Genomic DNA, 26,617 nt, shown 5'->3' with positions numbered 1-26,617 from the left:
AACCCACGAGGTTGGAAAGGTGACCCTATTCATTGTCACGTACAACCAGGGAATCAAAACCAAGCCAGGTGACTCGACCCCCCCCCCCCCCACACACCTCCCCGTTGTCAAATATAAAGGGAAACAACAATCATAATACAAATCTAGCTCAAGAGTTTTTTACTTGCACATCCAGTTCCACTAGTGACAGTAAGTTTAATCACTGTTTTTCACAATATTTATTCTTTCTTAAAATTTCTTTGAGAGCATGGACCCCTGGTGGCTCAGTGTCATGCACATAAAAGATCTCTTAGCAATTGGATTTTGATATAAGAGTAGGCCGTAGTGCAGCTATCATAGCCCCTGATCGTTAGCCCAGTCGGATCAGAAGAGTAGGATGTTAAACCTCATTTCATCTAATTTTCTTTAATTTTTTTACTATATTGTGAAATTACAATCTCTAAAGGGAAAATGAGTCAAAAAAATGATGCAATTTTGTTCAGTTGAATCTCAAATCCATTCAGTATTTACAGGAATAAATTGAAAACCTGTCAATGTTTAATATTAAAAGGATACTGACATCCCTAAATATTATAGATTCATTGACCTCACACTTCCCCACCCTCCTAAATTTTATAATCTATTGACCTCCCCTCCCCACCCTCTTAAATATTATAGATTCATTGCCTTCCCCTCCCCACCTTCCTAAATATTATAGATTCATCGACTTCCCCTTCCCACCCTCCTAAATATTATAGATTCATTTGACTTCCCCCTTCCCACCCTCCTAAATATTATAGATTCATTGCCTTCTCCTCCCCACTCTCCTAAATATTAAAGATTCATTTGACTTCCCCTTCCCACCCTCCTAAATATTATAGATTCATTGACTTCCCCTTCCCACCCTCCTAAATATTAAAGATCCATTGACTTCCCCTTCCCACCCTCCTAAATATTAAAGATCCATTTGACTTCCCCTCCCTACCCTCCTAAATATTATAGATTGACTGACTTCACCTGCCCACCCTCCTAAATATTATAGAGTCATTGACTTCACCTCCTAAATATTATAGATTCATTGACTTCACCGCCCCACCCTCCTAAATATTATTGATTGATTGACTTCTTGCCTGCCATTTTCACATCACACATTTTCTGCTTTCTGGCGTGGTTCCCCTTCGTCAGTTGTACAGGATAGAGGGCTTGACAAAAGTCGATGTACAGTCGTTCGGATGGGATGAAAAAGAGGTACTGTGTACACATTGGCATGCACATAAAAGAACATTTGGCAGTTGGAATTCCATATAAGAGTAGGGTATAGAGCTGCTGCCTGGGCAAAATGTCTGTGTATGCACGTCCTCATTAACCCAGTCAGAGCAGAACCATAGGTCATAGGATTTTAACAAACATTTCATTTCATTTCAGACATTTTTGATAAGAATATGCGTCACCATTTGACATGACTTGTGGAATATATCTAGCCTTGTTCTTTGAGTCCCTTGTCACAAATGGATATCAGAAGCCCATCTTTCAAAGACTTTGCATGATATTGAGTTAGAGACTTAGCTACATTAAATCTATGACATTGAAAACACAATTTATTTGTCGGTTTAAATCAACATTGATGTTGTGATCTTACCGGGAAAAGATGGCCTTCTGATATCCAATATTTAAGACAAAATAAACATTTTACAATTGGTACACGAATCGTGTACCATAATACGTTCGGCGATATTTGTAATAAGGGACTCAAAAAACGAGGCTAGGCATATTCCACAAGTCATGTCAAACGGTGACGCTATATTCTTATCTGGAGAGCATGCCCAATAAATACTATCGGCGTAGACTGGAATAACCAGAAGCTAGAGATTGAAATTCGATTGAGAATACTGGTGTATTTCGCCGAACCTAATTGATTAGAAATTACAGTAAAAACAAAAACGATTGAATGTAAATCAATTTATATACATGCATATTACATTATTGTATGCGTTGCGACCCATTTGTGTCAATTTCTAGGTCCCAAATATTAGTGATTTAGCTCCTTTAAACTGATATCGTTCACTCATGAACCAAGATGAAATGAAATGAAATGGGGTTTAACGTCCTACTGTTCTGCTCCAAACTGGGTTGATATGCCATAAAGTGTGTTATGGGGGAAATTTTGCCCGGACAGCGACACTACGGCCTACTCTTATATCGAATTCCAACTGTCAAGGGATCTTTTACGTACACGCCAATGTGTACACGGGACATGGTTTTTTTTGTACCATCCGAATGACTAGACAGCTGTCCTTGTCAGGCCCTCCGTCCTGCATCACTGACAAGGGGGAGCCAGGCTGGAAAATGTGGACGAACTCTTTTACTAATGAAACATTAAATGATACAAGTCAGCTGTACAATAAACGAATATACAGTATTTATAGGAAACAAAATAGTATTGATTAACAAGTGAAACTAGCTGATATATAACTCATAATATTTGTATTGATTAACAGGTGAAACTAGCTGATATATAACTCATAATATTTGTGCCACATTTATTCAACCATTACACATCAATACAACAATGTACAAAAAACCTGCACTGCGCATGCCCAGCAACAAATACAAATTGAACTAAAAGACATGAAATGAAAACTTAACACTAGCACCGTGGGAAATAGCTTTTGTCAACCTCTGCTTCAACTTGACCTGTGTACTAATGTGTGTGAGAGAGAGAGAGAGAGAGAGAGAGATGGGATTTAAGGTCCACACTACATGAACTAGGTCATTTCAGGACTAACATATGGTTCAATTTTATTTCAATAATTCGCTTATGCGTAGGGGTCTTTAGCAGTGGGAGGAAACTGTGAGACCAGGAGGAAACCCATGAGGTTGGACAGGCGACCCTATTCCTTGTCATGTACAAGCGGGGGAATCGAAACCACATCACTTGACTCGATGACAGACCTTGTAGTATCAAATCCTTTAAGGGCATGCTCCCCTCCTTTTGTAAAATTACTATTTCTCAAATATATCAGCCTTGTTTCTTTTCTAATTGTCCCCTGGTATTTTGTAGGTACGTGTATACACAGTGTCCCCCCCACCCCCAACTCTTTTAATATACCTGTAATTGCACCCGATGACATGATACAGGTACATGTATGTACAAACTTGACAACATATATTTCAGTTATCACCCCCCCACCCTATTCTTTATATTTTATGTACCTGTATCTGCACCTGATGACATATATACAGGTATGTACACACCTGACAACATATATTTCAGGTGTCTCATCTCCCCCTGCCCCCTTCCTATTTTATGTACCTGTATCTGCACCTGATGACATACAGGTAGACACCTGACAACATTTAATTCAGGAAATAAATGAAAGTAGAATAATAAAATTATTTATTTTAATATGAGTAATAAATCTGTTAACTTACGATGATTTACCACTTCCTGTTGGTCCAAGAATAGCATTCATACCAGGACGGAAAATACCACTGAAAAAACAATTGAAAATATATAAAGAGAGAAAGAGAGAGAGAAATGGGGTTTTTACATCCACTCGACACAAACTAGGTCATTTCGGGACCAACACATGGTTTAACTTTATTTCAATAATTCGCTTGCGCGTAGGGGTCTTTAGCAGTGGGAGGAAACCGGAGGACCCGGAGAAAACCCACGAGGTTGGACAGGCGACCCTACTCCTTGTCACGTACAACCAGGGATTCGAAACCACGCCAGTCGACTCAATGACAGACTTTATGATACAGCGCGCGCACGCTAACCATTCAGCCATCCAACACCCCTATAAAGAGAGAGAAATGGGGTTTAACTTTACTCGACCCAAACTAGGTCATTTCGGGACTAGCAGTAGGAGGAAACTGGAACACTCGGAGAAAACCCCCTACTCCTTGTCACGTACAACAGGGAATCGAAACCATGCCAGTTGACTCAATGACAGACCTTATGATAAAGCGCGCACGTGCTAACCATTCGGCCATCCAACCCCCCAAAATATATAAAAGTCAATTAAGAGATTGAGAAATATTCATCCAAAAACAGTTCAATTCAGTTCAGTATTTAAAACATTGAGATGAGCTGAAAATTTGTTAAAGTTACAATTTCATATTTTCTAAGAAAGTCAAAACATAATTATTTCTATGTCTTTGCTCAATAGGTTGTCAACTCACTATTATACGATCATAGGTGTCATTCTCACACTTAAAACTCATTTACACCGGAAATAATAACACAATTACCTCCCATGTTTTCTATTCTCCACCATGGAGTAGTTATCTTCAACCGTTGGAATTTGAAGATGAAAATGATATTTTTGCCAATTTCTCAACTGGGAATAGTGAATTATAGGATTAATAGGATTATTCTTTAACAAGGTAGGACTGTTTATAGATACCATCTATTTTAAGGATTTATTTTAATAAATTTTAAAAATATAACTTGAAAATTTGAAATTGCAACTTTAACATAAAGACAATACATAGATTATAGTCAACTCAACATATTTTTTCTCTCAAATCTTTTGATGGGCCTCCTTTTAATCCATTTGAATTTAAATAATTTTGATTATTTAATCAAATATTAAAAAATCAGCAGAACTGTGGAGTACTATTGACATACGGTAATGTGTTATTTATATATTGTAATGTGTTATTGATATACATGTATTGTGATGTGTTACTGGTATACTGTAATGTATTATCAATATATTGTATTGTCTTATTGATATATAGTAATGTGTTATTGATATATTGTAATGTGTTATTGACATAATGTAATGTGTTCTTGATATATTGTAATGTGTTATTGATATTCTGTAATGTGTTATTGGTATACTGTAATGCATTTTTGGTGCATTGAAATGTGTATTGATATACTGTAATGTGTTATTGATATATTGTAATGTGTTTTTTGATATATTTTAATATGTATACTGTAATGTGTTATCGATATACTGCAATGTGTTACTGATATATTACAATGTGTTATTGATATAATGTAATGTGTTACTGATTTGTAATGTGTCCCTAAAATACTGTAATGTGTTATCAATATATTGTATTGTGTTATTGATATATTGTAAGTAATGTGTTATTGATATACTGTAATATGTTATCGATATACTGCAATGTGTTACTGATATATTGCAATGTGTTGTCGACATATTGTAATGTGTTAGTGATATAACTCTTTTGTAATTAATATATTTTGTTGTTTTAACCAATATATTCTTCAAATTTAATGACTATCTTAAATCGCTGTATTTTACATCAAGAGAAGATAACAGAAATTATTGGTGTACTAGCGACAGTGTATAATAAACCAGAACAGTGACATTGTATTAGTATCTAACAATAAAGGTCAATAACTATTTTCTTATCTATTTTCTGATAGTAATACTAAGTTATTTTATGATAGGTGAATCTAAGTCATCTTGGTATGTTAAAAAATCCCCCCCCACCCTCCCTAAACAACAATAAGGGCCGGCGGAAGCAATTCTTGATTGGGGGGGGGCTTCCATCCTAGGTCCTTATAGGCGTGGGTCCAGGGGCCGCAATAACCTGGAGAAAAGAGTACTTTCGGCCAAAGTATTAGGGGGGCTAAAGCCCACCCCTAGCCCCCCCACACCGCCGGGCCTGACAATTATATCATCTGATATTTTCCATACACTCATGGCTCTCTATGAAGTCTAGTTGTGACTTCACAATATGATTAAAAACAGAGAGAGAGAGAGAGAGAGAGAGGGAGAGAGAGGGGGAGAGAGGGAGAGAGAGAGGTTTATCATCCAAACACAAACTAGGTTATTTTGGGACTAATATCGTTCAATATTGTTTCAATAAGGGGTCTTTAGTAGTGGGAGAAAACCTATGAGGTTGGACAGGCTACCACTCATTGTCATGTCAAACTGGGGAATCGAAACCACAACAGTTGATTCAATGACAGACCCAATGATACAACACTCACCATTCAACAAGGAATAGGGTCGTCTGTCCAACCTCGTGGGTTTTCTCCGGTTCCACCGGTTTCCTCCTACTGCCCAAATACCCCTACGCGCAGACGAGTTATTGAAATAAAATTGAACCATGTTAGTGCCGAAATGATCGAGTTTGTGTCGAGTGGACGTTAAACCCCATTTCTCTCTCTGTTTACTCATCATACGTAATTTATTTTAAAGGGCCTAAAGCTCTAACTTAATAAATGTTCTTAGTCTTCAATATTACAGACACAATTTAACGTCCATTTCAATATATATTGATGTTATTATCTTACCGTGAAAATATGGGATCCTAATTTCCAATATTTAAGACAATTTTAAAATCAGTGAGTAAACCTAGCTGACCAAAAGTGTGTGTGGAACTCTATGTAGTGACACCCCCCCCCACCCCCTTCCGTCCCCAAGTTTTAATAAAAGCTATTTTTACTGTAAGCCTACCTGCATTTCTTTTTTTTAAAATCAACGTATAATATATAAAAAATCACCTTTTTTTTAGAACTTAGGACTGACTACTTACTTGATGTCTTTCAATATAATTTTATCCTTTGTCGCTCCACAGCACGGTTTAGTTTTAACTGGAACAGAATATTGTATATTATGCAAGGTAATCGTTGAGGCCTTTTTTCCATCAAAAGATTCACAATCCAGTCCGACGGTGACATGTTCGTCAGTTTTCTTGTTTGTTGATCCGTATCCTCGTTCTCCGTTGCTTGCATTTTTCTCATACGAGATTAGGGCATCCTGTTGAATAGAATTCGGAATTTTAGCAGGATTCACATAGACAACGTTGTTCTCCATGTTTCTGTCAACTCAAATTATATAAACAAATCAGTCCCAGTAATTAACCCCGCCGTTTGGTCTGACAGTTCCGTAAAATGTTTCATTCAATGATTGCCCGTAGTACTGAACGTTTTAACAACTTCGGCTTTGCGATATAACTATACCAACCGTTGTATAACCGATGGACGATTCTATTTACAAACAGGGGGATCAATACCCCCGTAATAATAGCACGTGGCTCATGCTCATCAATGAAGTGTCGCGTGCTTACGTGAACAGTTACTTTCAGCCGAAGCAGGAAGACTAAGGATGAAATTTAAATATAATTGTTATGTTTCCTTCTGGTTCTTATAACAAGTCGCTAACGTGCAGACACTTGAAACTTGAAAGTTACGGAAACCCCAGGATTATAGGCCTACCGAAAAATGCCATGGACATGTTGATACTTAATCTGTGTTATTTGATTGTTGTCCCCAATATATTAATGTCCCCGTCCCCCTTCGTTGCTGCGATTGAAGCATGCATGCAGAACCATTTTTTCATTCCATCCCAAACGCCATATTTGGTTTAATATTTTATAACAACTTTGGTCAAATCGGACTCATAGATATCTATGATCGGACTTTCACAGCTGCATGGAAGGGACATAAACTCATAACTTTGTGGGGTGAGCAGTACATAGTAATTCACATCTGCATTTAGTAGCAGACCAGCGCATAAATTTAAAACTGTTACTTTCAGTCTACACTTTTTTCTGAACAGTTACCCGTTTTGCCTGCAGGCAACTTAAAAGATAGGTTGCCGTGCAACTAAATATACGCCTACAGCAGGCATGTCATCCGTACAGTCCACAAAGCTCGTCACATATTTATTCTTTTTGTAGGTAATCATGCACTAAAACTGATCAAGAGTAACAATAAATGAAGTAATTATTAGAAATAATTAAAATTTGATTGGCTAACAACACGAGTCCCCGACCCTTCTGCACATACCACACTTTGCAACAATTTTACGAAGGCAAACAAACTCAAATCACTCGTCTCGTTGCAGGAAAACATTAAGATTTAATATAATGTTAAAATGGATTCACCGTTCTAATTTTTTGTTCAATGCATGAACTTCATTTAAAACAACGTCAAATTCCGATATACAATATACGTAACATTCTCGTCGTATAACCTCATCATTACCCCCTCCCCCATTCCAATTTTTTAAAAACAAATCCTGGCCCTGGTCGGTTCTCTCCGGTACAAATCTTTAAGTTTTGAAATATCAAAGAAGACATCGAGATTAAGATCTTGAAGAATATGGCAATGCCGCGACTCCTTTGACGGCGTAATGGTTGAACGCTATCCCTAATAGTTTTTAAAAGTTATTTGAATGGTAAAGGTATTCGGTTCATTGAAATCGTTTAAAATACATACAATACATCGTTCAGCTATAAATAGATTTGATGCAATTAGAGACACATCATCCTTCCTGTTGGTATATTTAAACATACATTATGCAAGAGCTAAATCTGTCTATTGCAGGTCTTTCTTAAGGCTTGAAATATTATATAAATTATTAATTAGACATTAATTAACTTATCCAGGTCATAATCAACTCTAGATGGCATCGCTAGCCTGCGGTCTTTGGTGGATTATGAGCCGATTTACTGCATAAGTTTCCTTCACGATTTAACGATTAAATGGTTAATCCAGACTATGCTGTTTATCGTACTGACTTTAGTAATGATGATCGAGGCTAGGCGGTTCACAGTGGATCAATTTGAATGAAATTTTCAGCAAATTGCCTTTACATTATCTAGTTTTTAACTATTATAGTGAGAACTGCCAACTCGTAATCGAATCTCCCATAATGTATCTTTAAGTTTAGCCGGAGAGATACAACTTTCGATGACATTAAATAATGAAAATATCCTCGTATTTATACTATTGAAAAGGGACAATAGTATGTGATAATGACTGGCACCAATATTGTCCTTTAACAAGCGTTCTCGCATATTTTTTCTATATTGTCGGTAATGAAACATTTATAATACACTAAAATCCGATTAAGAGTAAAAACTTTTAGTTCTGCCCCATGCTAACGTTTCGTATACGAAACATTTAATATCATGGATTTAGCAGTAATTATAGGAAATCGTTGAAAATCAACAGGATTCTTCGTCTCATGACCTTAAACACTGTGTATAAATCTAACTTTAGCCTCTACAGCGTCCACAAGATATTTCAAAGTGATCAAGGGCAATAACTCTGACAGTAATTATCGGATAGGCTTCGTCATCTCAATAGGCTTCGTCATCTCATGACTTTAAACACTGTGTATAAATTTAAAGTCAATCGGATATTATCTTTAGCCTCTAGAGCGTCCAGTAATTATCGGAAATCGCTGAAAATCAATAGGATTCTTCGTCTCAATCGGATATTAATTTTAGCCTCTGGAGCGTGCACAAGCAATTGTGGACGCCCGACGGACGGACGGGGGCGACAATATATGACCACATTTCAATGTGGGCTTATAAAAATCACGAACCAAATTTTCATCATCCTTATAGGTCAGTGCTTATGTGGAGACTTAACCCACGTGCCTACGTGTAATTTAGAGACAATGATGGCATTATGTATTGTCACCTGTCAAATTTCCTTAACGGGTACCTGGCAAATCCCCAAAAATTCCTGGATCTGCCCCTGTATATTTGAGTATAAGGGAGCACACAAACAAGGAGTCGGCCCCCTGGGTCAATGAGCGTATACTAGCAGCTATCGATGCACAGTGGTCCCGATTAGACACAAATTTGTTAAATTTCCGAACCCATATTTTCTCAAAGCTCAAAAATTATTATCAGTCCCGAAGTGATCCACGCTAACTTGTACTCAACCGTATTATATAATCATCTGTACCATCACAAATCAATAGTCTTGTCAGAGTTTGCTCCCTTTAAAATGGTTTCTTTTCCTACGATGATTAAATATTTCATAGTTTTATCTATTTTATTGATGGACCGTCTTAACACATGAACACGCTGGGCAGTTGCCAGGGAAGGAGCCAGGGAGGGGCACTTGGGTGATCCATATTTTGTGATGATTAAGGAAGCTACCCCAATTTATGTTGGAATTGGTGAGAAATAAAAAGAAAAACATTTTTAGAGGATACTACCGTCAGTAACCGTCTCACACTGATCAGCAGTGAATATTGGCTAGGCCGCTACAATCACTGATAAGGATGACATCAATGTGACTTAATGAGTCTCAAATATTAACTGTTTTCCACCGACAAATTAAATTCTAAAACATTTTTTGATGTATTAGAAAAATAAATAAAGACGTTTGACGTATTTGTAGGTAAAAATTATTTCCTATTTAGTGTAAATAGGTATTAAAATGACTAAAAGGCAGAATTCTGCCCGAAGCAGTAACGTCTTATGTAAACAATGTACGCGCCATTCAGCCAATGATTGATACCGCGTGCTGTGACGGCACGTGTTAAAGGCAGTCATCTTTTACAGAGATATTAGAAGACTCGTAATTCTCTGTGAAACAGATTGTAACCGTCTATCAAAGTTCGATCACAATGTGACTTTTTAGCATTTATTCAATCTTTTTCATTTTTATGGAAAAAAGTTATGCATGAAAGGAAATGTTGTTTCCTGGTTAATTAGAATGCGAACAAGCCAAACATAATATTTATAAAGCTACAGAAGTTAATCCAGTGTTTTATACAGAAGTTCGCAAATTGGCGAAATCAAGTTTTTTGTTTTATCTGGGAAACTGGTATCTTTTTCCTAGACCCGTACTTCCAGCCCTTCTGTCCTAGCTTTCGTTTCGTTTTTTATCGTTCAAAATTTTGTTTTACTTGTCTTTACTACACTAGGATCTGGAAGAGTTGTTATATAACCCGCAATCTGGGTGATTAGCCAATGAAACGGTCTGTTACGGCGAGTTCTTGGTGTGCAATTCAGGGAACTGTGGGTAAACCACTAGAAACGTCAACGCTGATTGATTAATAAATATCTGACGTCATAGGGTCAAAAGCCGGTCGTACGACCCCTGACGCCACCTTTCAGTACAAGCGACCAGAACTTCGTGTAGTGTAGGCCATTGAAAGTATAAAAAAAACGAAACAAAATATAGATCTGTATTGTAATCAGATTGATCTACAGTATATGCGGATGAAACAAACCTATTAAAGCGGAAATTGCAAATTTTTAAGTTATATTTTTAAAAATTTTTTAAAATAAAGCCTGAAAATAGATGGTATCCATAAACAGTCCTACCTTGTTAAAGAACAATCCTATTAATCCTATAATTCACTATTGCCAGCTGAGAAATTGGCAAAAATATCATTTTCCTCTTCTTTTTTAAACGTTTGAATATCGCTACTCCATGGTAGAGAATAGAAAACAAGGGAGGTAATTGGGAGGTATTGAGCAAAAGACAGAGAAATAATTACGTTTTGACTTTCTAAGAAAATTTGCAATTTCCGCTTTAAAAGTGACTTTCCAAGCGGAATTTTGTATTGCAGATATTCAAATTCGGTTGGACAACACATTTTTTTAAAACTTAATGCAGATAAGACAGGGCATTAGGTTATTGGACCTTCTTTAAAAAGGTGAAATTTTAAACTTTGATCTATCGATACAAAAGTTAAACTTTGATCTATCGATAGAAGCAGGAGATAGTTTGCATTGTCACTTCTCATTCAGTCAGAAATATTGGTGTAATGTTTAATTCATATTTTTCTTTGGAAAATCACATTAAACAATATCTGGAAAATATGTTTTTTTAATTAAAAAAACATGTGTAAAATACGTAAATATACTATTCAAAAAAAGTAGGGGATATTTGATTTTTAAGTGTTATTAAAATCACCTAATGAAACTGACGAAGAAACAAATGACAAAACGAAATGAAGTTCACATTCATCGATTTATTCCAAATGATCGTTAGACTAAGTAAGGCACAGACTGACCATTATAAGGGTACAATGATACCCGGGGTCAAACAGCAAAGTTACCACAGCATCACAACCAAGTCAGTAACGGGTAAATCCTCCTCTGTTTGCCAAACAAGCATTGATCCGACGTGGCATATTCCTAATGAGACGTCTAAGATCATTTTGGTCCAGATTGTCCCATTCCTGTTGCAACGCAGCAGCAAGTTCTTGGACATTGGCAGGACGTTGTTGACGTTGACGTAACCTCTGTCCAAGCATGTCCCAGACATGCTCGATGGGGGAGAGGTCGGGACTCAGTGCTGGCCAAGGTAATGTGGTGATGCTCTGTTGTTGGAGGTAACCTGTAACGATCCTGGCCCTGTGACATCTTGCGTTGTCATCCTGACGTCGTGCGAACCGCACAACATGGACTGCCAAGATGTTGTCCCGGTAGTACTGGCCTGTAACACGCCCTGCAACAACATGTAAAGCCGTTCTTCCAGCAACAGTGATGCCTCCCCACACCATAACAGAACCACCCCCAAATCGATCATGTCTGATGACGTTAACGTCTTGGAAGCGCTCGTTTCGACGACGCCACACCCTCCTACGTCTGTCCAAAAAATCAACAGTGAACCTTGACTCATCTGAAAACATCACATTGCTCCAGCGTCGATTATCCCAGTGTTGACAATCCCTACACCAACGACGTCTTGCCTGAATGTGATGATCTCTCAAACAAGGGATCACGCGAGGACGTCGGGCGCGAAGGTGACCCCTATGCAGTCGATTCCGAATCGTCTGGCCACTCACTCTCACACCAGTGTCTGTTTGAAGACGAGCGCTGATCTGATTTGCTGTGATGACACGATTTCTCAAGGCCAAGGTACGGATAAATCGATCCTGGGCTTCAGTTGTCGCCCTTGGTCGACCTGAGCGTGGTCTGTCCTGTACAGATTGTGTATCACGGTATCTGGACCATAGCCTGCTTATGACAGACTGAGAAACATTCATCGTCCGCGCCACAACCGCCTGTGTTGTGCCGATCTGTAGCATGCCAAGGGCACGTAACCTTTCATTTTGGGTAAGCCGACGCATATCAAAATTTGTTTTCTGGTCACTAAAACAATTAAACTGATGTTTCCACCCTGGAATCCAATGCCACAATGACTGTAACATTCAAAGTCAGAGTCGTGCAAATCTTGGGTTGGACCCCCATGATGATCCCAAGCATCACCTGCATTCCATGCGGTAGCTATTGGTGCGTTTGGGCGTCACATGTAACTGGAAATGTTTCTTCTGTTAGGTTCTATAATGACTTTTTTCGTAGTCATTTGCATATTTTAGTATTATGCCCCCAAAATCAAATATCCCCTACTTTTTTTGAATAGTATATTTGTCAGCGGATGCCACAAAATCACAAATAAATTCATTAGTAACTTCCCGCATAGATTCTTTTGATTCTATTCTGTAGGCCTACCGTGTACTTCTCAAACAACTTGTAAAAATGCAAAAGTTACAACACTCGGCTGCTCGCCTTATTTCTACGACATGATTTCATGGAATTTTTATGTTCGCCTGGAGTGCGACATGTCCTCACGCCTAAACAGTTATAAATTATCGTTATTGAAGAGAAGTTATTCTTAGCACGAGTATATTCTAGCATCGAGTTGGACCTGTTTTCACGCCTAAACTTAGACAGATATAAATTATTGTTATTGAAGAGAATTGAGTCATTCTTAGTACGAGTATACTCTAGCATTCAGTTGGATATTTTTTAACGCCTAAACTCAGTAACGTCGAATTTTAACAGTGTTATCAATAGAAGCGTGTGAGTACAACAACAATGGTATTTATAAAGAAGCCTACGACGGACCTCGGTACGACACATTAAAGATAAACTCTAGGATAGGAGAAGGTTAGATCTAATTTATAAGGCCAACTTCAATTTATGTTAAAGGTCACGAGATGTAAACAGGGCTAGCGCTAATACCAGTCCAACCCCAACCCTGGACCCAGTCCTATAACGCTTACCCAAACCCTAACCTACAATCTCGCCAACAATCACGTGTCCTAAGCTTATTTACATCTCAGCGACCTTGACGATATCTTGAGTTGGCCTTATGAAATAGATCTAGCCATTTTGAGACTAACAAAGTATATTTTCTCAAACCTTAATGAAAGATACATTATGGGAGATTCGATAACGAGTTGGCAGTTCTCACTAAAATAGTTAAAAACTACATATGTAAAGGCAATTTGATCAAAATTTCATTCAAATTGATCCACTATGAACAGAGAACTCAGCGTTTGAAATTTCCGGCTAGCCTTGATCATCATTACTAAAGTCAGTACGATAAACAGCAAAGTCTCGATTATCCATTTAATCGTTAAATCGTGAAGGAAAGTTATGCAGTAAATCGGCTCATAATCCACTAAAGATCGCAGGCTAGCGATGCCATCTAGAGTTGATTATGGTCTGGATAGGTTAATTGATGTCTAATTAATAATTTAGGTAACATTTCAGGCCCGCAATAGACAGATTAAGTTCTTGCATAATGTATGTTGAATGAAATGAAATGAAATGGGGGTTTAACGTCCTACTGTTCCGATTCTTAAGGAAATGAAATGAAATGAAATGGGATTTAACATCCTACTGTTCTGCTCCGACTGGGCTAATGAGGACGGACAAAGCCATACAGTGTGCTATGAGGGAATTTGTATCCGGGCAGCGGTCCTACGGCCTACTCTTACATGGGACCTCGGTTTTTCGTCCCATTCGAACGACTAGGCAACTGTCCTTGTCAGGCCCTCTGTCCTGCACCACTGGCAAAGGGAAACCATGCTGGAAAATCCTGATGAACTTTCTTTCTCGGCAGTGGGAGGACACCCGGGGAACCCGGAGAAAACCCACGATACAACCCAGGTTGAACTGGCGACCCTATTGTCACGTACAGCCGGGGAATCGAAACCACGCCAGTTAGTTCAATGGGAGACCTTATGATACAACACGCAGAGCTAACCATTCGTCTTTCCACCTTCCAACCCTCCGGTAAATAATAAACTAAATTTGTGTCATACTTTCAATAAATCATTATATTGAGGGTAAAACGGTTGAATGAATAAACATCGAGGGGACCCATCTTTAACTATATGGAAGACCAAATGGGACAATATTCATGATTCTTGTTTCTACATTCCAGTTTGAACATTTTAGACATGAACGCAACACTCTAAACTAATGATTCTTGTTTCTACATTCTTATGTCAACATTTCATGCACAAAATCAACATTTTAAACAAAAAATTGACTTTATGTTTCATTTTCGGCGTTTTATCGGTAACTTTTATATATCATTAAATATTAAAATTAAAAAATAATTTCTTAATTTTACACGACAAAGAAATCAATTCATTGGTTTCTGAAAGTATCATAAAAAATTCTGGAATTTGAACTCTTATGAAAATATTTTCTACGTTTCAAAAAGTCTTGAAGTTAAAATCTTGAAATGAAAATGTCCAGAAAAATATCATGAATTTATCAACATTATTACACCAGAGGGCGTTAGATTTTAACTTCAAGACTTTTTGAAACGTAGAAAATATTTTCATAAGAGTTCAAATTCCAGATTTTTTTGAGATACTTTCAGAAACCAAAGAATTGATTTCTTTGTCGTGTAAAATTAAGAAATTATTTTTTAATTTTAATATTTAATGATATATAAATGTTACCGATAAAACGCCGAAAATGAAACATAAAGTCAATTTTTTGTTTAAAATGTTGATTTTGTGCATGAAATGTTGACATATGAATGTAGAAACAAGAATCATTAGTTTAGAATGTTGCGTTCGTGTCTAAAATGTTCAAACTGGAATGTAGAAACAAGAATCATGAATATTGTCCCATTTGGTCTTCTATATAACTAATATTATATAAATCGGTGTTTACTTACGGATAATTATATCTGTTATATAAAACATATGACACTGTAAAAATACTTAGTGATAATTTAACTTCATGACCAGGGCCAATCTGTTTCACAGAGGATTACATATATTCACTGCTGACCAGTGTGGACCAGAGCAAGGGAGAGAGAGAGAGAGAGAGAGAGAGAGAGAGTAGAAACTCCGATAGTCTGGCTGGGTGCATTGGCTAACAGTACGAGGGTCCTAGTAGAACGGAATGAGACTACTGTGGTTACGGAGGATGGGTGTTGTGCCGACCTTAAAGGTGTGTGAACCTTGCAAAACTTTATCAGAAATCTCCACCGACATTTTGTCATTTTCAATTGCCCATATATACCTTTTGAAATCAACATTATTTCCCTTGTCAGCATAGAAACATAATTGGACTTGTGTCGTGTGTGTGTGCGTGCGTGTGTGAGAGAGTCCGAAATAGCCTAAGGTAGGGTGACCCATGTACTCACAGAAATACAGTCCACCGCTGATAGTTCGAGACTACCACTGAAGCGTGCACATTCGCCTTGCCGAGACCAACTTTCTGACAGTATGATACTATAAATAGCCATGGCACGTGCAATTCTCTACAAATCTATCAACTATTACAGCCGTAAAAAATTTATTGTTGACGATTTTAAATAGCAGTTAAATTAAGCTTCTTGGTTATTACAGCAGATTTAGAAATTACGTTCGTTTCATTTTTTAAATCGCTTTATCATTAACTGTACCGTTAAGAGCGGCATCTTTTGGTTTAGTACAAATAATATCTCTGAATCACTCGGGTTAGGCAGGAACATGATACTAGCAGTAGTTTCATTTTACTTTTACAAGCTTCTTAAAACGATTGTTGAGCTACCTAACGTGCTTATTTCTAAATTCAATTTCTTGTTCTAGCTTTCTGTTACGTTTCGTAAAAAAGTAGTCTTGATTATCCCGACCTGTCAATCAGACGTAGAATGGTCGATAGACTGGTTAAGCGAGACTAATTTCAAAACACGGGCACGTAACCTATCTTTTACTCAAAAGTGTCTGGATGTTATGGACGACTCTTGGAACCAGTTTTCAGTCTATTATTTATATATGATTAATGGTCATAGCTTATTAAGTACAACATGATCGTTTATTTAGTGACTATAATTGTATGAAACTGATTTGAGGCTTGGCATATATATAAATATTGTGGCGTAATTGTCGAGATATATGGAGATATTTATTTATGGTGGGTCACCCTACCTCAGGCAGGATATAGACATACTGATCAGCAGTGAATATTCGCTAGGCCGCTACAATCACTGATAAGGATGACATCAATGGGACTTAATGAGTCTCAAATATTAACTTTTTTCCACCGAGAAATTAAATTCTAAAACATTTTTTGATGTATTAGAAAAATAAAGACGTTTGACGTATTTGTAGGTAAAAATTATTTCCTATTTAGTGTAAATGGATATTAAAATGACTAAATGGCAGCATTCTGCCCGAAGCAGTAACGTCTTATGTAAACAATGCACGCGCCATTCAACCAATATTGACGCCGCGTGCTGTGACGGCACGTGTTGAAGGCAGTCATCTTTTACAGAGATATTAGAAGATTGGGATATAGATAGCAAGGGCGTGGACATATGTAATGCAGGGACCGTGAGAGAAACAAAATATGCTGGGGCGAGACTACCCCCCCTCCACCCCTCCAACACTAGTAATATCTAGATGATTCACTAGCAGATTGCGATAAAGCGAAAACTTTTGTATATATATGTACATGTACTTATATTATAAGCCTCAAAGGCACAATAAAAAATTCATGCAAAATTGCCCATTTTGAACTTTGATATTCATGGGCTCCATAGACTGTTATGGGCTGTGGGGCGGCGCACCCGCTGCACCCCCTCTCGTGAGGCCTAATGTAATATATCTGTTTTTGTGAGCTAGGGATTGGCTTTAGATGATAAAACACTGCAAGATCTGTCATTGCGTCATGTGTCAATCCCAAGTTTGTACGTAACAATGGCATTAACAATGGTTTTCTCCTGTTTCCATGAATTGATAAAGGTCTGCAGCGTGTAGTTAGTATAAAGGTGTACCTTTTATGTTGGCCTCGAAAATGAATATAATTTCTTTTTGTAAATCAAATAGACTGGTTTATGCAACACCGATCATGCATTGCATAAGCTTTTTCTCAAGACCTCTAAAAAATTATATATATAGCCATAGACGACATTCCAACTATCGCAAATGTTCGTTTCCTATTCATAATAGTATAGCCTAAATATATTTGTTAAGGTCATCTCAAGTTTCGTCAAGGTTGCTGAGATGTAAATAAGGTTAGGAGTTAGGACACATGGTTGTTAACGAGATTGTAGGTTAGTGTTAGGGTAAGTACTAGGGCTAGGTCCAGGGTTTAGGGTTGGGATTAGCCCTGTTTACATCTCGTGACCCTTGACCAAACTTGAAGTTGACCTTATCAAATAGATCTAACCTGAGACGCAGTAAAAACACAACAGGGCCCCTATTCACGAAAACTTAAACTAAGTTACAACCGAAATTTTAAGAAATACTGCAACTTCATTGGATATATGCAAATTGATTTTACTGGTCAGCCAATCGAATTGCAGTATTTCTTAAAATTTCGATTGTATCTTAGTTTAAGTTTTCGTGAATAAGGGCCCAGTGATGCTGTATTCGTTACCGTTTGGAAATATGGTGTTTGCCACTAGGAAATAGGAAATACCATAATTGTCGTGTTCGGGAGCACAAGTGGGAAAACCAACATGGCTGTCATTATCCCTTCAAGGATTATTCAAACCGGTAATCACCATTTGTGAAATTTAAATCGCTAAAAGGAGAGAGAGAGAGAGAGAGAGAGAGAGAGAGAGAGAGAGAGAGAAATGGGGTTTAACGTCCACTCAACACAAACTAGGTCATTTCGGGACTAACATATCGTTTAATTTTCTTTCAATAATTCGCTTGCGCTTAGGTGTCTTTAGCAGTGAGGGGAAATCGGGTGACCCGGAGAAAACCCACGAGGTTGGACAGGCGACCCTACTCCTTGTCACGTACAACCGGGGATTCGAAACCAAGCCAGTTGACTCAATGACAGACTCGATAAAAGGAATATCAGTCCAAAGAAGGTTCAGTTCTGTTCAGTAAGCTATTTTTTTTACAAAGATATGAGGAAGTGAAAATTTATGATCGTTCTATGCGCCCGTTGTCGGCTTGAAACAACTTTCCGAATATTGGCTTGGAAAATCAGTATTTACGAAAAAAAAAAACTGTTCATTCGTAAAGTTCTCAAATAGTTTCACTCGGGGTCGGAACACTCTCAATGGGCCGTGAAATTTGTCAAATTCCTCAAGAAACGCGTCCGTCCGCACCCACTCGCCATCGGACCAATAGTAGAGGTGGTTTTGTGTCCGACAGAAAAATGGCCTGTCGACCTTGGGTCGGATAGGATGTCTATGCGACCTATATACGAAGTCTTGGTCTTGGTCTTGGTCTGTCGGAGCCGACCGTGTCGGACATTCTTTGCTCCCTCTGTCGGCTTTTGGCCGCACAGAAGCCCCGATAAGGCTGATTGTTGGGCCGTTAGACTCCGTCAGTTGCTATTTGAGTTCCTTTGCGACCGCCCCAGGCCGTTGTCAGTCTTGGTGCGTGATACCAACTTGAATTACCGCAATGGTGCGTTCTCTGTGTTCAGATGTCAAACTTGTCATATCGTCTTTTCAGTTACACTGACCCTAAAAAGATCCCTCGATAGCTGGAATTCGATATAAGAGTAGGCCGTAGTGCCGTTTTCCGGGCACAATTTCCCTCATAGCACACTGTATGGCATATGACCGTCTTCATTAGCCCAGTCGGAGCAGAACAGTAGTATAGTAGGGTGAATTTGGACTCAATAGTAAATGTTTAATACGTCGTGCTAATCCGCACAGTATTACTTAATTCAGTAAACTATATTTTAATGGGTCTTAATCCACCTTAATTCCCCACCATTTATATCTACTTCATATATTGTCTTATATATTTCATTAATCACCCGTCTCTAGTATTCTTTGTTTTACACTTTAAATTGAGCTTATAAATTATAATTAACGTCTACCGGGCTATAGCGTTTAGTTACCAGGGTATATCGTTTGTATAGACGATAGATTTATAGGATTCATGCCCTATAGGCGATACATTGGGATACATAGACTAAAATGACAGAATTAGAAGGAAGCTTGCTACACACGTGTCTTGGGAGATCGACTTAGATCACATACCTAAGGACAGACCTTATTTACCTGTATTTGGATATTTGGAGACATAAAATAAGTTTATGCCAATTCCGCATATCCACATTGGAGCTTATTTACTATTAAGCATTAAAATTGTACCAATAATTGTTATATTTATTGTCTGCTGGGATTTATGTTGATTACTGTTTACCAAAAGAATATAGAGAAATATTAACAGCCATCAACGGTCTCTTGTCTTCTTTTAATCAACAACGAAGATTCCAGAAAATACACAAGAATTGCACTTGTACAGTAGGACATTAAATCCCATATGATTTCACCTCATTTCATTTTAAAGGTCACATTTTTTTACCATGGGTCTTCACTATAAAATAGTGATTTTCAACATTGCCATTATGTCCAATTCTAGTTTTTGTATTTGGAAGAATTGATATGGGTATGTTTATGCGATCGTGGAAACCGTGATGTATCAAGTTCTGAACGCGCGTAGAATCACGTGTACAAGCAGTCGAAAGAGTTTGTTTGAGTTTCTTGAGACGGTCCCTTATACACTTAACCGTTGTTTATTGTGCTTGTACAGTTCGCTGACCTTGTACATGTGTAAACCGTTATTGGTGTTATTAGCTGTTTGGTTTGAGTTAGGGCTATGCACATGCATCATGCATAACACATCCTCTCAACGCACATGGAAGGAAATAGTGTTATTATTATGCAAGACAGTTGATGTCTTAAACCGAACTTTGAATACTCACAGTGAGGCCTACTATTACTAACCTACTTCATAGTGTCACAGCAGCACAGTTTATAACCCGTTCACATGGCAAACAAATGCAAAAACAATATAGAAATGTTTTACATACCCGTGAATTAGACCTTTTCATGATTAACTTTACTTTCCTTTTCCAAACATAAAATCAAATTTAACGACCCGTCTTCTTTAATAACCCTGTTTCATAATCACTATTTCTGCTTTCAACCTGTCAACGATCTATACGTACATGTCTGCGTTTGAGCGAGCCACTTGCAATCGACCGATCCGTGAAGCTACTGTGTCGCTGTAGATTGGCCAGATTCATGCATCGAGAGCCCTCGATAGCTACGCTGTGTTCAGTGGGGGTTGTGAAACCCTGCATATAGATAGTATAGATGTTATTGTTATATCTATTCTGTATCCTCTTACTAAAACAGAAGAGAGAGAGAGAGAGAGGGTGGCTAAGTGGGTAAGACGCTAGCTCGCTATTATTGTTCGATTTATATAGCGCTTCATTACACATGAAGTGTTTCTAAGCACATATCACAAACATTTACTTCAAACACACAGAAACAATCAAAATCAGGAGAACATAATTAAACACAATTAAACACAGCTGCCTGTTAGGCGCTATTATTCAAAGGTTTATATCCAATAAATCAACCGGCTAATCTCTATATTGAACTCAGTCGAGGTATTATTACCTGATGAACACCTACACCAAGTAGAGTTCAAAAATAAAAAACGAAGTTTAAAAGAATCAACTTCATTAACAAAAATTAAACAATCAAAAACTAAACAGATAAATCAAATTCAAACGAAACAAATAAAACAAAGAAAATGAAAAGAGCAGTTCATTACCATTCTACATTAACAAAATAAAGGAAAACAACTTGTGAAAATTTTTCAAAAAATAAGAGCAAAGTAACACTAATGTTAATACTTTTTTAACGAACATATGTTATATAAAGTATTAATTAGACATTTATTCACATGACAAGCCAATAATCAACTCGTATCATGCTGTTACCATTGTTCACATTTGTTTGTGGACACTCTACAGGTCACAATTTTTATCCAATCTAGATGAAGCCCACAATACATGTTTATCTCCCAAATAACTCGGACACATGTCGAACCCCAAATTTCTGGATTATTACCCCTGATTGTACGTTCATGGGAGGACGAACTCCATCAATAATCAGTGCTGCACAAAACTCTGTTCCGGAGTTAACCCCTGAAAACCTCCGAAAAGCAATAGAGGCTACAGTTTTTCAACAGATTTATATCAAATGTGGTGTTCCTGAATCCCCCCCCCCCTCCTTCTCCAAACACGATAGGGGCTACATCTTTTAACAGATAGGGTTTATCTCCTATTTTTCTGCATGGTTTGGCTGCCCAAACAGCAGGGTAATTACCTACTCCTATTTCGATTTCTGTCAAGGATTCTTTTACATGTACTCCAACGAATCGAATTGACAATGTCCTTGCCAGGCCCTCCGTCCGAAATTACTGACAGTAAAGTCTTTTGACTTGCAATAAAGTCTTTTATTCATGGAGGGTTGTAGCAGGGTAGAGCTCATCTTATATTCAGAGGCCTACAAAAGAAAGTACAGGGTTTAAAGGGGTATTTACATCTTCATAAAGAAATTGAGGAGTTTAAAGGGGTATTAATATATTCAACATAATCCTAACAGTTTTCAGATCCAGTAATTATGTATCTTTAGATTATGTAATACTGATTAAATAAATATTGTTAGAAGGCAAAAATACCAGCGTCACTATCCGATATTTAGACTTACATTCATGGAAATTTTATAATGTCAATACAACCAATATTTAACTTGCATAAAAAATCTAAACACACTATATCTGGCTTGAAAGTATGACGAAGCATTATACATATTTTAGCTATTGAGCCTACTTTCAATTATTTACTATATATAACTGAATTTGAATGAATATGATAATGTATTCAATATTAAAAGAGGGCTTAGAAACAGACACCCATTCAGATGATTTTTAAATATGTTTACCTTGAAATTTCAGTGTGCATACATATCTTTTTAAAATACCGGTAGCACATTTGAAATTGGCAAAATGCTGAGACCATTTATAAAGGTCTGAATTTTATAGAAAATATTAACTGAATTTTCCTACATATTTAATGAATTCACTAAAAACATAATTTTTAAATTTATTTATACACGTATACGATATATATAATAATGTTACAAACAAAACAGTTTTTCTTACAATCTAAAAAAGAAATTTTAGCTATTAACATACTTTTGAGGGGCTATTATCACCGAATAGTGATACTAAATTCTACTTCTTTTTCAAATTTTATTTTAAGGATATACAGAATTTATTTCTTAAAGTATATAGACAATATAGCTAATAGTAAGGTTATCATTTGGTCTTATCCTGGAGGTCGCGTGTTCGATCCTGCAGTGGCCTAGAAAGTTCATCGGGATTTTCCGACGTGGTTTCCCCTTGTCAGTGTTGCAGGATGAAGGACCTGACAAAGACAACAGTCTAGTCGTTCGGATGGGACGAAAAACCGAGGCCCCGTGTAGGCCTATATAATATTGTGTACGTAAAGATCTCTTGGCAGTTGGACTTCGATATAAGAGTAGGCCATAGTGCGCTGACCGGGGAAAATTTCCCTCATAGCACACTGTATGGCGTATGCCCGTCTTCATTAGCCCAGTATAGGGAGAGATGTGGGGTTTAACGTCCACTTGACACAAACTATGTCATTTCGGCACTGACTAATGGTTTATTTTATTAATTCGCTTACGCGTAGGGGTCTTTAGCAGTGGGAGGAAACCGGAGGACCCGGAGAAAACCCACGAAGTTGGAAAGGCGACCCTACTCCTTGTCACGTACCAAGCGGGGGATCGAAACCATGCCACTTGACTCAATTACAGACCATATGATACAACGCGTTGACCTTTCGGCCATCCACTCCCACTCTTTTTACTATGGAAGACATATAATTTTGCACGCGTTTTCACATACGGTTCTTCAAATTTCAATTGCCAAGGGTTTCGTTCACGTCAACCAGTAGCACTAGGCTAGTAGTCGAGTGCACAGGTGAACGTCTAATGTACGTCCTATCCGACCTCCCACTGCTAAAGACCCCTACGCGCAAGCGAATTATGTAAATAAAATTAAACCATATGTTAGTCCCGAAATGACCTAGTTTGTGTCGAGTGGACGTTAAACCCCATTTATTTTTCTCTCTCTCTCTACGTCCTATCCGAAGGATTATGACGTGTTTTTACTTTCGGGCTCTCCACAGTGCAACCCTGTAGTGGAAATTCTCTTGGAACTTTTGCGAGGTCAAAAATGAAAAAACGACAAAGATCCGTCGATCAATAACCGAGATATGGCGAATCTGAGATTATTTTTTGACCCATCCGTAAAACACTTACAGAAACAATACGTGTTTCGATCGAAACTCCGAAACATGAAAATATTTGTGATATGTTTCGGTAATCAATATTTTCACGGTGATTAAATCCCACATTCCCACTCAGTCATAAACTTGTATGTTGTAGAGTCCGAGTGATTTCTTACCGAACCCATCCGGCTGTAAACCTACTAAATAACAGGTGAACCACTTGAGAAGTGCTTTTACGATCCTTAAGTTTTGGGGTATAGGTTGAAAGCGGCAAGAATATTCATTCACTTTGATTCACTCACTCCGTTCGTTTGACACCTCCCTCTCTGGTCTAATAAACTAGTGATACGCCAACTAGACAGATGGTCAGCTCTATTTATCTCGACGACCAGTGTCTGAAATACTTCCAGACTGCATTTGCGTCAGTCTATTTTTCAAATTTTCGGGGACCCCGTTGAGGTTCACATGTCCGTTCGTTTGACACTTTCCTCTCTGGTCGGATAAACTAGCGACAGGCGATATCTGGGGCCTGTTTCACGTAATTTTAACTAAGATAAAATCCAAATTTTAGTAATTTAATTGGATAATATTAGATTGATTTTATTGCTTAGCCAATCAAAATTGAAGTATCTACTAAAATTTGGATTTTATCTTCAGTTAAGATTTCGAAAAACAGGGCCCACGTAAACTCTATTTATCTCGACAATCGATGCCTTAATACTGTCAGACTTTATTTTTCAAAGTTTTGTGGAGGAGACTCTCTACTTTGGCGCTCATGTGGGGGCTTCGTCGATGTTCGCGAGTCTATTCGTTTGACGCTTTCCACTCTGGTCGGATAAACCAGGCGACACAAACTAGGTCATTATTTCAATAATTCGCAGTGGAAGAAAACCGGAGGACCCGGAGAAAACCCACGAGATTGGACAGGCGACTCAATGACAGACCTTATGATACAGTGTAGGCCTACACGTGCTACCCATAAGGCCATAACCCCGCTGTGCAAGAAGACGATTTGGTAGGTGATATCATAAAATTACAAAATGTCCAATTATTCATTCTAGATAACTTTATCTTGCTGAAAGTATTTTTTATCATTGTATCTTAAAATCTTTAACCAGATTTAACCTACATGTTGTTGGGCTTATATCACATCGACTTTATTTCATTGATCCGAATACGAACCAGGGGAGATAACAGCAGTTATGTTAAGAAGGTTTTAGACCGGTGAACAAATTGTCTTGGCGAATTTTTTAAAAGAGGCCAATGCCAGGCAAGATACGCCCACATTTTGCAAGAGATGGATAGAGAACAAGCTAAGGAATACAACTACGTTTTTTCATACGATCAGGGGCCATAATCCAAGAAGTTATGGCCTGAAATGCGCGAATATCGAAAGGGACTGAGATCTTTGGGATATAAGGATATATTTTAAGTTTCATCAAAATCGGACAAAAAATGTGACCTCTATAGGGTCCACAACCTTCGTATTACATACTTGTACACCATTTGCGTGCAAGGAGCGGTCATTTTGTCGGGCAGTTTTTACGAAATTCGAACTCAACCATCATTAGGGTGTAACGATGATATATTCAGACTTTTTTTTTTAAATCGGATAAAAATTGTCACCTCTAGAGTGACCACCAGCTAAAACCGCGATTTTTTGTACAATCAAGAGCCATAATTTAGGAAGTTACGATCCGATATGCGCGAATATAAACATACATAACCAGATGAAACTTGTGACCTCCACAGTGTCCACAAGCTAGAAACGTGATTTTCGTACAATCACGTTTAGAATTTAATTTGTCGGAGGAAAAAGGTTAATATTTGGGGTTCTTTAAGTAGCATCGATGACATCCCTATCAGTGATTGTAGCGGCCTAGCGAATATTCACTTCTGATCAGTGTGGGATCGAATATGTGGCCCATCGAACAAATTTCAACAAACTGACGTGTCCATAATTCTCAGAAAGTAACGGTTGAAATCATAAGTTTCTGAATGTTAATAATGTTTTTGTGGTTGTTTCTAAAAGAATTCAATGTAAAATTGAGAAATAAAAATGGCTAACTTGTTCCATTTTAAATTATTGTATTGCATTATATGAACGATTTTATTTAAATAAAGCAATGAAATTTTCTTTATCTTGATAATTTTGTATATCTCCGGCCCACTTGATTTCATGTGGCCCCTGAATTGAAATCCCCTGATCTAGTTGGTGAAGATATGAGATATGGAGGACATCAAACCCAAATTATTTATTTATTATTATTTTATTTTATTTTTTTGTTATATTTGGGCAACGAAATCATCGTTTCCAGCTTGTATCTAAACCAACAGAAAAGTGCTCTAAATAACATCTACGGCTAAGTAATTTTTTAAAACTTTCTGGGGTAAGCCTCTCGTACCCTCTGGCGCTAATTCGCACCTGTCACCTCTCGCTCATCTCGTCAGTGTAGGTATGGAATTTATTTAATATACGCATCTTTCTTTTTTTTTTTTTTTTGTCAAACATACATTATGACGTCACATTAATAATGACGTCATTGTATTAATCATA

At 37.6% G+C, this 26,617-nt stretch overlaps 1 protein-coding gene across 2 annotated transcripts in view; it reads right to left on the bottom strand.

Annotated features, from left to right (window-relative positions):
* Positions 1 to 20,918, bottom strand: part of LOC126809969 (broad substrate specificity ATP-binding cassette transporter ABCG2) — a 41,750-nt gene extending 20,832 nt beyond the window's left edge. For both annotated transcript variants that reach the window (XR_007675016.2, XM_050534854.2), the window contains exons 1-3: positions 20,761 to 20,918; positions 6,505 to 6,728; positions 3,412 to 3,471 (exon numbers count right to left, since the gene is read on the bottom strand). Coding sequence is in view for 1 of the 2 variants with exons in the window: in XM_050534854.2 (XP_050390811.2) it covers positions 3,412 to 3,471; positions 6,505 to 6,728; positions 20,761 to 20,781 (305 nt within the window). In the remaining variant the exon portion in view is untranslated. The remainder of the gene's footprint in view (positions 1 to 3,411; positions 3,472 to 6,504; positions 6,729 to 20,760) is intronic.
* Positions 20,919 to 26,617: the final 5,699 nt, after the last annotated feature.

This window comes from Patella vulgata, chromosome 2 (genome assembly GCF_932274485.2).
Source record: "Patella vulgata chromosome 2, xgPatVulg1.2, whole genome shotgun sequence".
Classification (NCBI taxonomy): Eukaryota; Metazoa; Mollusca; class Gastropoda; family Patellidae; genus Patella; species Patella vulgata.
The sequence above is the reverse complement of the archived record's forward strand: the minus strand, read 5'-3'. Positions and strand labels throughout refer to the sequence as shown.